General features: G+C 39.4%; 1 protein-coding gene across 1 annotated transcript in view; it reads left to right on the top strand.

Annotated features, from left to right (window-relative positions):
* IPO11 (importin 11) overlaps positions 1-12,639 on the top strand; it is a 71,103-nt gene extending 58,464 nt beyond the window's left edge. Inside the window, exons 28-29 of the mRNA XM_081880819.1 lie at positions 1,196-1,280; positions 11,211-12,639. Of these exons, the coding sequence (XP_081736945.1) occupies positions 1,196-1,280; positions 11,211-11,375 (250 nt within the window). The 3' untranslated portion in view covers positions 11,376-12,639. The remainder of the gene's footprint in view (positions 1-1,195; positions 1,281-11,210) is intronic.
* The last annotated feature ends 1,918 nt before the right edge of the window (positions 12,640-14,557 follow it).

Genomic DNA, 14,557 nt, shown 5'->3' with positions numbered 1-14,557 from the left:
TGACACACACCCCCCCCAGCACTTCAGAGAGCTTTTGGAGAAATCCAGAGCAGTTGTCCGGAAAGGAGAGGTGGGGTTCCTGCTGCACAAGCTTAAATTCCTGTGCAGATGGGACAGTTACTACACTGAATACAGGCCAGAAAAAACTGCCTTTGACCGAGTCAGGCCATTGGCCCATCTAGCTGAGTACTGTCTCCACTGATTGGCTGTGGCGCTCCAGGCTCCAAGCTGAGGTTGTTGGCTTGTTTGGTTGCATGATATCTGCACATGGATTCAGAAACGACAAAAAAATGTTCTCTTATGTGTGATAGCATATAACCAGTGTGGTGTAGTGGTTAGAGTGTCAGACTGGAACCTGGGGGACCAGGGTTCAAATCCCCACTCAGCCATGAAGCTCACTGGGTGGCCTTGGGCCAGTCACTGCCTCTCAGCCTAACCTACCTCGCAGGGGAGGCGGAGAGCTATGTATGCCTTGGAGAAAATGGTAGGGTATAAATGCAATAAATACATAAAAATGCCTGCAGAGGAAAGCAGCAATTACAGAAGACATTGGCATGTTACAAGCATACTTGAGTCCACTCTTCACTTCCACCTGAAAGTATTGTTCTGTTGTGTTTCGATCCATGTTTTCTCTCATCCTCATCAAGAGATTTCTGGGGTTGCTGGCATAGCAATCTGTGATGATTGCTCTGGGTGCCTGGCTCATGAACTCTTTTTACACAGTCAATTTATCATGAGATTACAATTCTAGAGACAGGGAAGTAGAGCACTGATCAATGGGGCTTTTACATTCATTGCCTTCTGTTGCCTGTATCCAAAAGAATTTGGAGTGATGCTATAAACAGAGTTCAAGAAGCAGTGCAGGTTCCCTCTTGTGTTTATCTATTTGTGAACAACAGGTAAATGTTGTTTTTTGTTTTATACCCTTGCTTTGAAGCCCTCACACACTATGGAGCTTTAAAAGTTACAAAACAGATCTTTAAGGATCCAATCGCAGACCCAAAGATAAACATAACATTGCATTTGTGACCTTGCGTTGCAAGCACAATTCCCTTTGTACAGTGAACCTATACGAGGATGCAACAAACAGTTTGAATGAGAAGACCAAAAAAAAAAAAAAAAGTATATTAGACTTTTAACTTCTCTTGGCATGCCTAAGTTGAAAGCCCTAATTTATTTGCATCCTGTTTTTTAGTTGCATGCTGATGTCTCTTTCTGAAGAGCCCAAAGTGACGGAAGAAGAAGAGCCTCCCACAGAGCAGGACAAAAGGAAAAAGATGGTACGTGCCCTGCACTTCGAGTGTCGAAAGATGTAATTTAGCCATGCATAGACCAACTTTTTTGTTCCTCGGTTTAATTGCTATCATGTCCGTAGTTCCTGAAACACTCAGCCCCATCCTGCACTGTGCAGTTAGGCTGTGATGTTCATGCTTCTACTGTTCATGTTTGTAGAAACAAGGCAGCATAGACAGGATTGTGATAGCTGGACTTCGGAACAGCATCTTTGGATTCTACAGAAAACTAGAACCATATTCACACACACACAGAGAGAGAGAGAGAGAGAGGGAGAGAGAGAGAGAGGGAGACATATAGAAGAAATTAGAAGATTAAGCCTGAGGAAACTCAAAATTTACCCAGAGGATTCTCTAGAATTCCTTGGATTGTTTGACTTTTGAAGAGCAGACCAATGCATACCACATCACACTCTGCTTTTGAAAATCCCCTCAGTTTCAAAAGCAGTTCACTGCCTGGCACAGAGAGCCACTATTTGAGCAACATAAGCCCAGTGCCCCTTTGGGTATGCTGAACTGGTTGTGCATGTCGTTGGATCCTAGAATGCTGCCATTTGGCCCACCATTCATTCGCTTGTTTATTTCATGAAATTTATACATTGCTTGGTTGTAAAAAATAATAATCTCGAAGCAGTTTACAAAAAGATAAGACTAACATCAACAACAAGTTACAACCTTACTTTAAAACTTACAAAAGTTAAAATACTAAAACAGATTAAAGTTACCTCAGATATTCTGTTGTAGACTTCAGTTTTCATGCAAACCTCTGGGGGCCCTTCCTCCTTTGCTTTCTACATACCAAATTGCCAGTATATTTTGCTCTAAAGATTTGATAATTAACACTGCCATTCTTAAAAGTTATTAAGACTTGGCTTTCCCCATCTTGTTCACATCTTAATTTAGCACCTCCAGTGCCTGTAACCTGGAGCAGGGAACTTAATAATCTAACCTTTTGCTTTTTAAAAACATAGCTCAGGGCAGTTTATGACAGACTGAGGAGTTATTCCTCACAAACTGAGAATAACTTACTCCTGCTTAGAATAACTGCTTAGAGTTAATAGCTTTTTTTAAAAAAATAAAAAATAGTGTTGAAAAAAATGTGAAATAATGGCTTGAAAATGATCAAAAGTAAGGAAACATTTTATGCACAGAGGATCTTCTTTAATTCGTGTGTGTGTGTGTGTGTTTAGAATAGTATAAACCTACATCAATAAATAACAAAGAAAAGCAAGATAATTGATCCCCTTTTATATAACATTAAAAATATAGGGCACATGGATAATTTAGTATACAGTTGATTAAAAAAACTGCACATATGAACACACACACAATATGCATACTTATATGTATATGGTCTGCAAAACTTGCAAGAACAAGATTATAATTGGGGAGGAAATACTAGATAACTGGTGATAATTTTATTGACCAATGGTTCCACATAGTAGGGACTGGCATTTGGTTCATTCTCCCTCCTCTGAGTGAGCAGCTGGTGTGAATTTGATACTCCATGCTAGCAGAGACCCAGAAAACATGATTCTGTCCTCTGACTAAAGGGGGTAGGAAGATCACATGAAGAAGTCCTTGTGTGTGACTCGGCAAGAGAGCTTGCTATCCTAGCAACTGAGTGCTAGTCCCAGCTCATAGGGCAAGGAATAGGAATGTTCATACTCCCGTTTGAAACAGATTAGGAAGTTCATCCTGAGGCTAGTTTGCTTTCATGCCCAGTTTTTAAATTAGGTTTATTTCAAATCATTTGCCTTTCCTGATTATGAAGTTTGTGGGAACCACCAGCTATAATGATAGGCTAATAGAACAAGGAAGGAGTCGGTGATTGTCATGCATGTGGACACCAATGTCACTTGAGATTTGACCACTGGCCCCCAAACCATGGGTATCCATACGCTCTTGCTTCACTGGTCAATAATACTTCACAATATATCCAGTTCCTTTAAAGAATGTGTTCTGCAAAAGAAGGGGTGGGGAGTGTTCGTTTGTCATTTAATATAATCTCAAATACCGATGGTGTTCCTCACTGCTGAAAAATCCAGTTGTGTTCTCTCAACACAACTCTATCACACACAAATTGAAACTCTGCTGTTCTAATTGGCCCTGCACGTGACAGGAATAACATTCCTGAAAAGTAGAATTTTAAAAGTTTCACTTGATAATCTAAATTGAGTTTCAGGGCCCTCATTCCTATATTTCTAACGGCTTCACACTACGAAACGTTACTGCACATAGACAATGATCAGAAATACGAGGGAAGTATTTTAGGATTCCATAGTGAGACACAGCCATGCTTCTGTGAAGTGCATGTAGTTGCTCTAGATTCTGTAGCCACCCAATGAGTCACAGATGTCCATATTATAATTAAGCAAGATACAGTGATTAAAACCATAAATTAATTCCAGGGAGGTTTATGGTTTTGTTTCTATGGGAAAAAATGACTCACATGAGAGAAATAAATACTGTCTTTGCTGGTATGTCCTCCTAAGTTAAATGGAACTTACCTCCAAGTGGGTGTGCATAAGATTGCAGCTTCAGAATTAGATATGTTTTACTTATAAGCCTATAGCTTGAAAATGTTACAGCAGTCTGAAACACTAATCATCATTAATGAGGAATAGAAGCAGAAGATATTCCAACATGCAAGAATAAAAGACATATTTTGTATAAGACAGAAGTAAGGCAAAGGGAGATTATTCCCCTATATGAACGACAAGAAACAGAAAATTACTATCCAGGCTCATTAATGGAATTCTTTTTTCTACTTATCAAAGGTTCTAATGAGGTTTGTGGGGTTTGCTGAAAACTTGGCTGGTTTACCTAGACCTTTCCTGGCTGCTATTACTAGGTATATTACACTTGAACTGCTGACACCAACACAGAAGGGAACAGAGAAACAGAAACTGAGTTGTGAAATGTCTCAACTTGTGAAGTTAGACTGTAGTACTTTAAAGTTTGGTGAAGAATGCCTCCTGTTGGCTAAGTGAAGAACTATCACAAACCCTAGAAATTAGAATGACAAGAATTCCATTTTTTTTTTGGTCATAAAGTTAAAATCATTTTTCTTTCTACGTAAGTAGATTTAGTGACTGCTGAGCCACTTAAAGTCACAACGCTTCTTTGATTTTTGAGAGCTTCTTCTGCTTTCTCGTTGAATCTGATTAGTCTGAATGGCCTTGTTTGTGATTAGAATTAAGATTTGATCTGATTGGTGGTCCTCAGCAAAATTTCTGGGAGCCATTTTAGCACTGAAATCCTAAATCATCACAAATTGTATTCATAAAGACAAAAAGACATTTGTGTGCTGTGAATGTTTATTATGCATTGAGTTAGCTACAGTGGTACCTTGGGTTAAGAACTCAATTCGTTCTGGAGGTCTGTCATTAACCTGAAATTGTTCTTAACCTGAAGCACCACTTTAGCTAATGGGGCCTCCTGCTGCCGCTGTGCTCCGCCGCCGCACGATTTCTGTTCTCATCCTGAAGCAAAGTTCTTAACCCGAGGTACTATTTCTGGGTTAGTGGAGTCTGTAACCTGAAGCGTATGTAACCCGAGGTACGACTGTATTTGATTTCTATTCCACCCGCTTTCATTCCAAATGAATATATCATAATTTCAAATTTTAAAATACATATATCTTGCAGTCCATGAGCACACACCAAAAGGCCCTCGGCTACTAACGTGATTTCCAAGTGGATGGATTTAGATGCCAAAAACCACATAGTAGCCTCTTCGGAATTTTACTGTGTGGCAGGTACAACCATATGAGTAAGCAGTCATTCACAACCTCTGACTCATACAGCAAAACCCTATCATAGCTGTTCCAAAACACATGCAAAAAAATGTGTTTTAACACTTAATCCAGCCATGTTGTGTGATACTATTAGAACCTCTCCTTATGATAAGCACTTAAGAGGCCATTGCCCAACTCCCAGTTGCCTGAATACACTATTATGTGTTTGCAGTTGATTTGTAGTTAGAATTTTTCAGCTGGTTCAGAGTACATGGATTTTTATGCTGAGATTCCGAGGCGAAAACTAGACACTGGGTACAATTGCACATTGCCACGGCTTGCTGTGAATGCACATGGCTTAGCAGTGCTTGCTGCTGAATCATTCCTGTTTTGTTCCCCCCTTTCTTGGCCTGGGAGCCATGGCTTGAAGCACAAATCTTGGCTTGCCATGGTGTATGAACCTGTGTTCATGGTTTGTTTCTCTGCAAACAAACCAGAGTGCCAGGCCAAGATTAGTTATTGGCTTACATGGTTTCTTTTAGAGAAACAAACCATGAGCAGTGGTACACATGCCCTTATAGACAAAGGCCAAGGTTTGTTCCTTCCAGTTCAGTGAAGGGAGGATAGAAATGGGAGCGATTCAGCAACGTACTCACTGCTTGTTCATGATAAGCCATGGTACAGTGGTACCTCAGGTTACATACGCTTCAGGTTACAGACTCCGCTAACCCAGAAATAGTGCTTCAGGTTAAGAACTTTACTTCAGGATGAGAACAGAAATTGTGCTCCGGCGGCACAGCAGCAGCAGGAGGCCCCATTAGCTAAAGTGGTACCTTAGATTAAGAACAGTTTCAGGTTAAGTACGGACCCCCAGAACGAATTAAGTGCTTAACCCGAGATACCACTGTACTTCACAGATTCTGTCATGGTAGGCAATGGCATAGGAAAAACGAGGAAACTCAGGACTGCTGCTTTTTGTAAGCTCTAGTTCCAGTCTTCCAATTCCTTATATTGTAGTAGAAAAAAATATAATCTTGCTTTTTAGAACCAGCAATATATATTAAAAACCCTATTTTGTGACTTAATCTTTGTTTAGCGTAATATGCTTTGAAAATCTTTAAGAACATGCTGATTAATCATGAGCAATTTTTATTTGCAGGATTTAATAGCATTACATTATGAATTGTGGTTTGTTTAGTCCCGTCCCCCGTCCCCCATTCTACATTGTAATACACTCTAATTGAAAAATACATTAATGACTGAAATAATTTGTCTCTTTGTAGTGATTGATTTCAGAGAGTATAATTAGGTTACCTCTCAGTTATTGACATGAGATCACCTAGAATAAGTTTTGGATTCATTAAGCATGAAATCAAATCTCATTAGCGTCGTACTTCATTTGAATTTGGACGTTTTCGATACATTCTTCATTGAGTGTAAATGATATAAAATTATTGTTCTAGCACTTTTTAATAGGGGCCAGTATGAACTGTATATATTAATGAAAGGATGGAGACTTTGGGGTAAGGGTATTGTTGATCTCACCTGGGGCGAGGAAGCATTTTATAACTCTTACATGGATTAGATGATCAAATCCTGGCTTAATAAGCCAGACATACACAGAGCCAACTTTATAGTTGTGGAACGAGGAGCAAAGAAGTTGTGTGTGGGGTCCATAAAACTTGTACATGCCAGGATTTAATCATCCAAACAAGTATACTAATTTTATTTCTTACATTTTAGTCAAGATGCTCTAAAATTAAGGCGCTTTAGAAATATATATTGCCTTTTTGAAGGCGCACTCCCCAAAGCAAGTCCTAAAAGGAGGCAAACAAATATAGATTTTTTCATAGAAGGTACATTATAAAATATTGACTGTGTTTCCACCTGATAGTGTATGTAAATTATGCTAGAACATAAATTTATTAATTCAGTTCTCCAGTGAAATTGGTAGTTTATGGGTTTCTCCCCATCCCCTAGCAGCTTTACTGCTTAGCAGCAATAAAGCTGCCAAAATACAAAACTACAGAGCATTTAAGTAAGCAGTGTAGAATTACAGTGTAGAATTACAGAGCATTTAAGTAAGCAGTGTAGAATTACAGAATTAAGTAAGCAGTGTACAGAATAACAGTTTTTATTAGCATGCTATATTTGTATGCCATCTTTCAGCAGGAATATTCCCAAAATGGTTCATGTAAATATGTTGAAAACTAAAGTATAATATACAATAAATTAGAATCAAGGCTAGAAACAGCAATACATATTTCTGAACAAAAGCCAAATTATCAGTCCCCACCCCTAGAAAAGCTCAATTTACCAATAGCAAAAGTTTTCCAGTTTTCAATAAGATGCAAGAGAAATTGAAGCCACATCCATACCACACATTTAAAGCACAAGGCTTTAAAAAATCCCGGGATAGAAAAATTCCCAGCATCCTTATCAACGCACAGTTCCCAGAATTCTTTGGGGGAAACCGTGTGCTTTAAATGCATGGTGTGGAAATACTGTAGTTCAGGGGCCACCCACCACAGAAAAAGCCCTCCTTTCACCTCACAGCCAAGTAAGACTTGCTGACGGTAAAGCCTGGGCACAAACCCAAGTTTGTGATATCTGTGTTGTGTTGTTTCACTAAAGACAGTCTTTTTAGTGCTAATGTTTTACTATAAACATTTGAATATTCTTTGATTAAACCATAATTATAAGATACGAGCAAAAATAGGCATTAAGTGGCTGTGTAGCCAGACAAACTTTATAATGGCATAAAAAATAAAAATGCAACAATACACCGACTAATTGTACAAAATATAAATTATTAATGTGATTTTCAAATTGCTTTTCTCTAGGATACTTAAGCACTTGGGACTATTTAGTCTCATTGCCTCAGAGACATTTGCAGATCTGCCTAAATTTCTAAAACCCAGTTAAATATTAGTCTCTTGGCACTGATGTTCATTCTGCGGTGCAGCTTGTTGTGTTCTTACGGAAATGAAACAGCAGCGGCAGCCATTGCCACAAAGCTAGTTTTTAATTTTTTAAAAAATGCCTCAAATAACATTGTCAGGCATCACATATTGGAGGTGGGCCCCTCCTAAAAGCACATGCAGAGGGTGTGTGTGTGTGTGTGTGTGTGTGTGTAGTTATTACTTACTTATTTCTATCCTATTTGTATGCCAAAATGACCACCTCACATCAACCCACCACACCAAGCAGTCAGTGCTTTTAACTAACTGCTAGATACACTGGGTTGTATCCAACTGTGAATAACTGGGCATGCGGACTTGACTTCCAGGAACGCAGTGGGACTTCCCTCTCCCTGCTCTCCCACCACCAACGTATGGGGGAAGTTCTGTGGAGCTTGCGGAAGTTGTTCCAAACACACAATGAGTTTTTTGGACACAGCCCTTAATCTGGGAAACTGTACATGGCTATAACATCTACATGGGACTCGGGTGGCGCTGTTGTCTAAACCACTGAGCCTCTTGGGCTTGCCGATCAGAAGGTCGGCAGTTCGAATCCCACGATGAGGTGAGCTCCCGTTGCTCGGTCCCAGCTCCTGCCAAACTAGCAGTTCGAAAGCACATCAAACTGCAAGTAGATAAATAGGTACCACTCCGGCGGGAAGGTAAACGCCGTTTCTGTGTGCTGCTCTGGTTCGCTAGAAGCGGCTTAGTCATGCTGGCCACATGACCCGGAAGCTGTACCCCGGCTCCCTCAGCCAGTAAAGCGAGATGAGCGCCGCAACCCCAGAGTCGGCCACGACTGGACCTAATGGTCAGGGGTCCCTTTACCTTTTATAACATCTACGTTTGTAATGCCAACATTAGCTTTGTACGTTTCCACATTGATCACTTTTATTCTGCTGGATTCTGAAAATATGATAGCTTTAGTAAACTTCCATTTTAACATTTTGTTGGGATGCGGCACAGCTAACTAAGCTGTTCTATCAAGGAAGCTGCTGCCGGCTAAAAATATTTTGGAGAGGCTCCCATAATTAGAAAACTGCTAAGGTTGGTTAAACTAGTCTGACAGAATAAGTGATTTCTTATTGTTGCCTAGGGAGATGAGATACTATTAATAAGTTGACAGTTAAACTGCACAGGATGAAGCAGGGCTACAGTACTATCCATATTTAGGTCTTTGTTCAGACAACAGTACTGTGACAGGCAAATAATCGTTAATTTGATAAAGTAGTACATAACAATTTGCAGAACAAAATTGCAGAATTTAGCAAATTATTTTTTTCAGTTGTTCTTACATGATTAAAAAGAAATATATATCAAGACACCTCTTTTTCTTACATCCCATTCTCTGGTCCCACTACTCTAGGGCCAATGGCACCATAAGGTACACTTCACAGGGGAAATTCACTTTTTGGCATCACAGAAGACAAGAGTAACGTTGGACGGGAGAAAGACACGAGCAGGTCTAGAATCGAAACTTCTAGTTCTGCAAAGTGACACTCTAAACACACAACCACAGGGACAAACAGGAGAAAGGATTAAAGAGCATGCAATCTCAGAAAAGAAAAGAATTTGAGGATGGGAAAGATTTGGAAACCTCCTTCCAACAGAGCTGTTCTTTATTTCAAAAGAGTAGAAGAGTTTCTTGACCAGTAATGGACAGGTTCTAGGCTTTCCAAGCAAAGAGCATCCATATTTGTTTTTGTTCCTAATATTGCAACTTTCCATACTACAGTGGTACCTCGCAAGACGAATGCCTCGTAAGACGAAAAACTCGCAAGACGAAAGAGTTTTTCGTTTTTTGAGTTGCTTCGCAAGACGAATTTCCCTATGGGCTTGCTTCGCAAGACGAAAACGTCTTGCAAGTTTGTTTCCTTTGTCTTGCAAGTTTGTTTCCTTTTTCTTAAAACCGTGCATTCAGGGGGTGCAGTTGCGACTTGACTTCGAGGAGCAACTCATAGCACGCGGTGTGGTAGCCTTTTTTGAGGTTTTTGAAGACTTTGGTGATTTTTGAAGCTTTTCCAAAATCCGTGCTTCGCAAGACGAAAAAATCACAAGACAAAAAAACTCGCAGAACGAATTAATTTCGTCTTGCGAGGTACCACTGTATATAATTCCTATTAACCCTTCAGTTATATCTTATTGATGTTTGTGGTGGTAAACTCACTTTTAATTTTGAACCCAATCCCAAACCTTGGACACAGATGCTACTATTAATTCATTGTAAATCACCATTGTAAATCGCCATGTAAGCTTCTGTTTGAAGGTATAGTTTGCCATTTTAGAGTTTTCTTCAAGTTTCTCTCCCCTTCATTGAATGATTTGGGGGAGGGTATTTCTAAAATCAGTCAATCTGTTGGAAATGCAGTTTTAAAAAATAGCTAATGTTACATGACATAAGGTGCTTTTCTCAAACATAACTTTGCAATTTATGTTCTCAGTTTCCCTGTAGATTTCCCCATAGATTTCTCTGAACAATATCTTGCACAGTTAGAGGACATGGTTGTTTTTATGGCTGAAGGAGATTCTTCAGCAATTACTTGGGAAGGTGATAGTCTCAATTTCCATAGCAATTCTGCTTCGTAGTTGAGGTCTTGAAACTTGGTATTTTCTAAACCTTCCTTTTTGAAACGTTGCCAGAAGGCACTGTGTGTATCTCACTGAGCACTGGAGAATTGAAAGAGACTCCACAGCCTTCAAATAATAAATATATATGTTTATAATCAGAGGGAGAAAGAACAGTCAGACCAATCCAAAAGTAAAACTGCTTGACGTTTGGGCTGAGGCTGTAGCTCTGTTGATGTGCAGATCTTAACACCTATTTGCTTTGCCTCACACTTTTTTAGCCTGGGTATTCTGAGCTATTTCTTGGTGAAACATCTGTCTGAGTTGGCTAATGAGAAATTTAACAGTGGTACTTAGGCTTTTAAAATTTCCTGAGAGAGGTAAAACTGCAAAAATGAAGATATCTGTCGTTTGGGGATGTGAGCAATGTTAAATTAATGAGCACTGCAGCTAAAGATTAATTTCAATGGGTGAAATAGCAGAGTTCCTCTTTGGAAGAATTTGGAACGGGCAGATGTAAGAATTGCAGAAAACAAAAGCTTTTTTTTTTTTTTTACTCCAACTTAGATTATAAAATAGATGAATGAGTCATCGTTGCCCTGGGTTTGCCTGCTGTTTTCATTATTATATATTGTTCTTATCTGTATCCCACAGCTTGCACTGAAGGATCCAGTACACTCTGTGTCGCTGCAGCAATTTGTATATGAGAAGCTAAAAGCACAACAGGAATTGCTGGGAGAACAAGGCTTTCAGGTGCTCATGGAAACTGTGGATACAGAAATTGTCACTCAACTCCAAGACTTCTTACAAGGCTTCTGAAAAAGCAGAGACAAAAATTTCTACTTCTCCTTTCTTCACTTCAACATTATAAGGGCAAACTAAGCAGCCTTACATCTAACTGCAAAACCCAGCTTTTAAGAGAGAATTTCTTTTGGCAGCTACGGAAAAAGAGGCTATGGCGCTGGATTATTGTTTTTTCCAATTAAGACAAGATTGAAATAATAAATATAAACTCTCTTCTAATTAGTTTTACATGCTTGTTTCACGAAAATGCAATTTGCATATGGATCAAAGGTTTCTGCACGCGAGAGGCTATAAAAGCGGGTGTTTAATTTACTGTTTGTAGAATGGCCGTGGCTTTGATCTTTCAATCATGTGCTCCTAACACTTAAGAAATAGTGGCTACAGATATATTTTTTTTCTGGAAGGATATCAGCTCTCTTAGACTGCCTTACACTTTTGTTTACTATTCAACTTGTAATAAAATGTAAGGTTTGAAGAGTGGAGGGAAGGAATGTGAGGTGAGCAAGTCCTCAACTGAGTCTTCAATTTAAATAGTATAAATAGTGGCAAGTATTCTAAGGGTTTCCTCTATGGGGAGTTGGACGTCTTTTGCAAAAAAAGAAAACCAATAAGGTCATCCAAATGTTTTGAATTTACTATGTTGATTACCTGTAGAATGTAAAGGTTTAATAAATTTGCTTTTGTCTTAGCTCCTCAAAAATGATTTTGATTTAAAATGTGTAGCATGTGGACCCAATGGTGGCTTTCTCTATGTTCAAAATTGATAACCTGGTCTCAGGATGATGGGAGGTGAATGTATTATACACCCTAAATGAACATGGTGGTTGGGCATATGTATCCTGTGCCCCCTTTAAAGTGGTTAAGTGTTGTGAGATAATATCTTCTGGCTGATTCTGGGAGAATGGGAATGACAGACCTCAAGTCTATCTGGGAAAATGAAGAAGGCTACACATCAAGGAAAGGGAGTTGAGAAACTTGTAGTTTCCCAGAACCTTCATTCCATTTCTTCCTATCTCACTTCCTAATCTCCTATTTTAAGAAGAGGCTTGTTTTTTGTTTTTTGTTTTTTAGGCAAGGCTTCTTAAGTCCACCTGTTTCTCTATTGTAAGAAATCAATTTTTAAGGAAACAAATCAGAAATATGCAAGCAAAACGTTAGTATGATACTTGCTGCAGGAAGCTGGCAACTCTATGCAACTGTGGGGAGCCAAGTTTGCCATGTAAACTGTAGGTTACAAAATGTACTAGAAAATAAAACCTGATGTTTCCAGAATTCAAAAGAGTAGAATTTCAATTACATTTTCCAACAATACCCCACTTCTTTCTTATTCTCTAAGACTGCATAGAACTCTTATCAGTAATTCAGAGGCAGTGTCTCCTTTAACACACTTCTTGAAGCTATACAGAATAGAAGTGCAGTGAATTTTAAGTAGCAATATTGCCATATTGCATTCCATTGTGCATCTCCCATGACCTTAGGTTTAGTCAGAGATTTATATTGCAATCCCTTCTCAGGAGTTATTCTCATTGAGCTCAGTGGGACTTACTCCCAGGTAAGCATGTATAATAAGATTGTAGCCTAAGGCCAAAAAAAGTTGCTAAAGCCAAAATAACATTAACATTAAGATACAATTAAATGTGTTGTAAAATGTTTTAATGGTAATGCAACCATTAGGATTAGGAAATTTCATAAAATGTACAGCTTTAAACGTGACTGAGTTTGGGTACTAAAATAGCTGCAACTAAATTTTGGAACATTCATCCCCCCTTCTCTGTGTGTGTGCTCATGATGAGAAATATCATCCCTAGACTCACAGCTCCCATCAGTCCCAGTCAGCATGATCAATGGTAAAGGATGATGGGAATTGTAGTCTATCAACATCTTTAAAGGTCTTCTCATAAATGATAATTCCTTCTGCGAAAGAGAAAGAACCTTTAAATAAACCACAGTCAAGTGATGTGGTGCATCCTGAATCTCAGAAAGGCAGAATTTAAAATGATGGTTTCATAACCAACAACAGCCTCCTTCCATTTACATCTGCCGAATATTCTTGGCCTAAGGAGTTTAAAATTGTCAATATTCATGTGTTTATTCAATCAATAGGCCTATAGCCTGCTTTTCCTTTTGAGGAGCTCAGAACTTCGTTGGACCGCCATCAAGTATGACTTTTTGATCTGTAGGGATTAGAATCATAGAATCATACAGTTGGAAGAGACCACAAGGGCCATGGAGTCCAACCCCCTGCCAAGCAGGAAACACCATCAGAGCACTCCTGACATATGGTTGTCAAGCCTCTGCTTAAAGACCTCCAAAGAAGGAGACTCCACCACACTCCTTGGCAGCAAATTCCACTGTCAAACAGCTCTTACTGTCAGGAAGTTCTTCCTAATGTTTAGGTGGAATCTTCTTTCTTGTAGTTTGGATCCATTAGTGGCTGATCAGTGGAAATCTCTCCTTTTCATAGACATCCCTAATAAATCCCACCTTAACTAAGAAGCCATATTGCTGCAAAATAAGAATGGTGGTAATTTCTCCCTATTATTCTGAGTGAATGCTGCAGTGATCTTCTAGATTCTCCTGCAGAGTTCCTTGCGTGTAACCCCTTCATATTAATAAGCAGGTTTTTTGCATAACAATTAGATAACTTAAAAGTTCTCTGTATTTCATATTTTTGATGTGACCTGGCATCTGTAAATGGTCCTACAGTCCATGGAATAAAGTAGAGAGAGTGCCTGTTTGAGCAACAGCCAACTCAGCTGCTACTGAGGGGGATGCTTGGGGAGTTGGGGCTACAACTGTGTGATGCATTGCCTCTCATGCATTTTTATTTCAATACTCTATAAAGAACTGGTCTCCTTGGAGCCCTAGCTTCAAAAACAGTCGGAACTGTGCTCTACCTTCCCTTGAAGGAAATCTGCTCTTTTGCAATCCTGTGATCTATTGCCTGAGTTTGAACAGCAAGTTGGGAAGAGGAGGCTGTATCAACATCACTCAGAAAACAGTTTCACAGCGTTGGGAGTTCTACAGAAAAGATCCTGGTCCAGGTGAAAGCCAGTTTAGCTTCCCAATAAGATGGAGCGCTTGGTCTCATTGAAAGATGGGTGTGGGGTGGTCAGTGCTCACAGGGGAAGAGGCATTGCGTGAGATAGGCGTCAGGTGTGCGTGCAGGAGCCAGCCCCTGTGACCAATTGGACTTT

This window comes from Podarcis erhardii, assembly GCF_964252035.2.
Source record: "Podarcis erhardii genome assembly, chromosome: 11".
NCBI lineage: Eukaryota > Metazoa > Chordata > Lepidosauria > Squamata > Lacertidae > Podarcis > Podarcis erhardii.
Note: the sequence above shows the minus strand (reverse complement) of the source record. Positions and strands in the feature narration are given on the sequence as shown.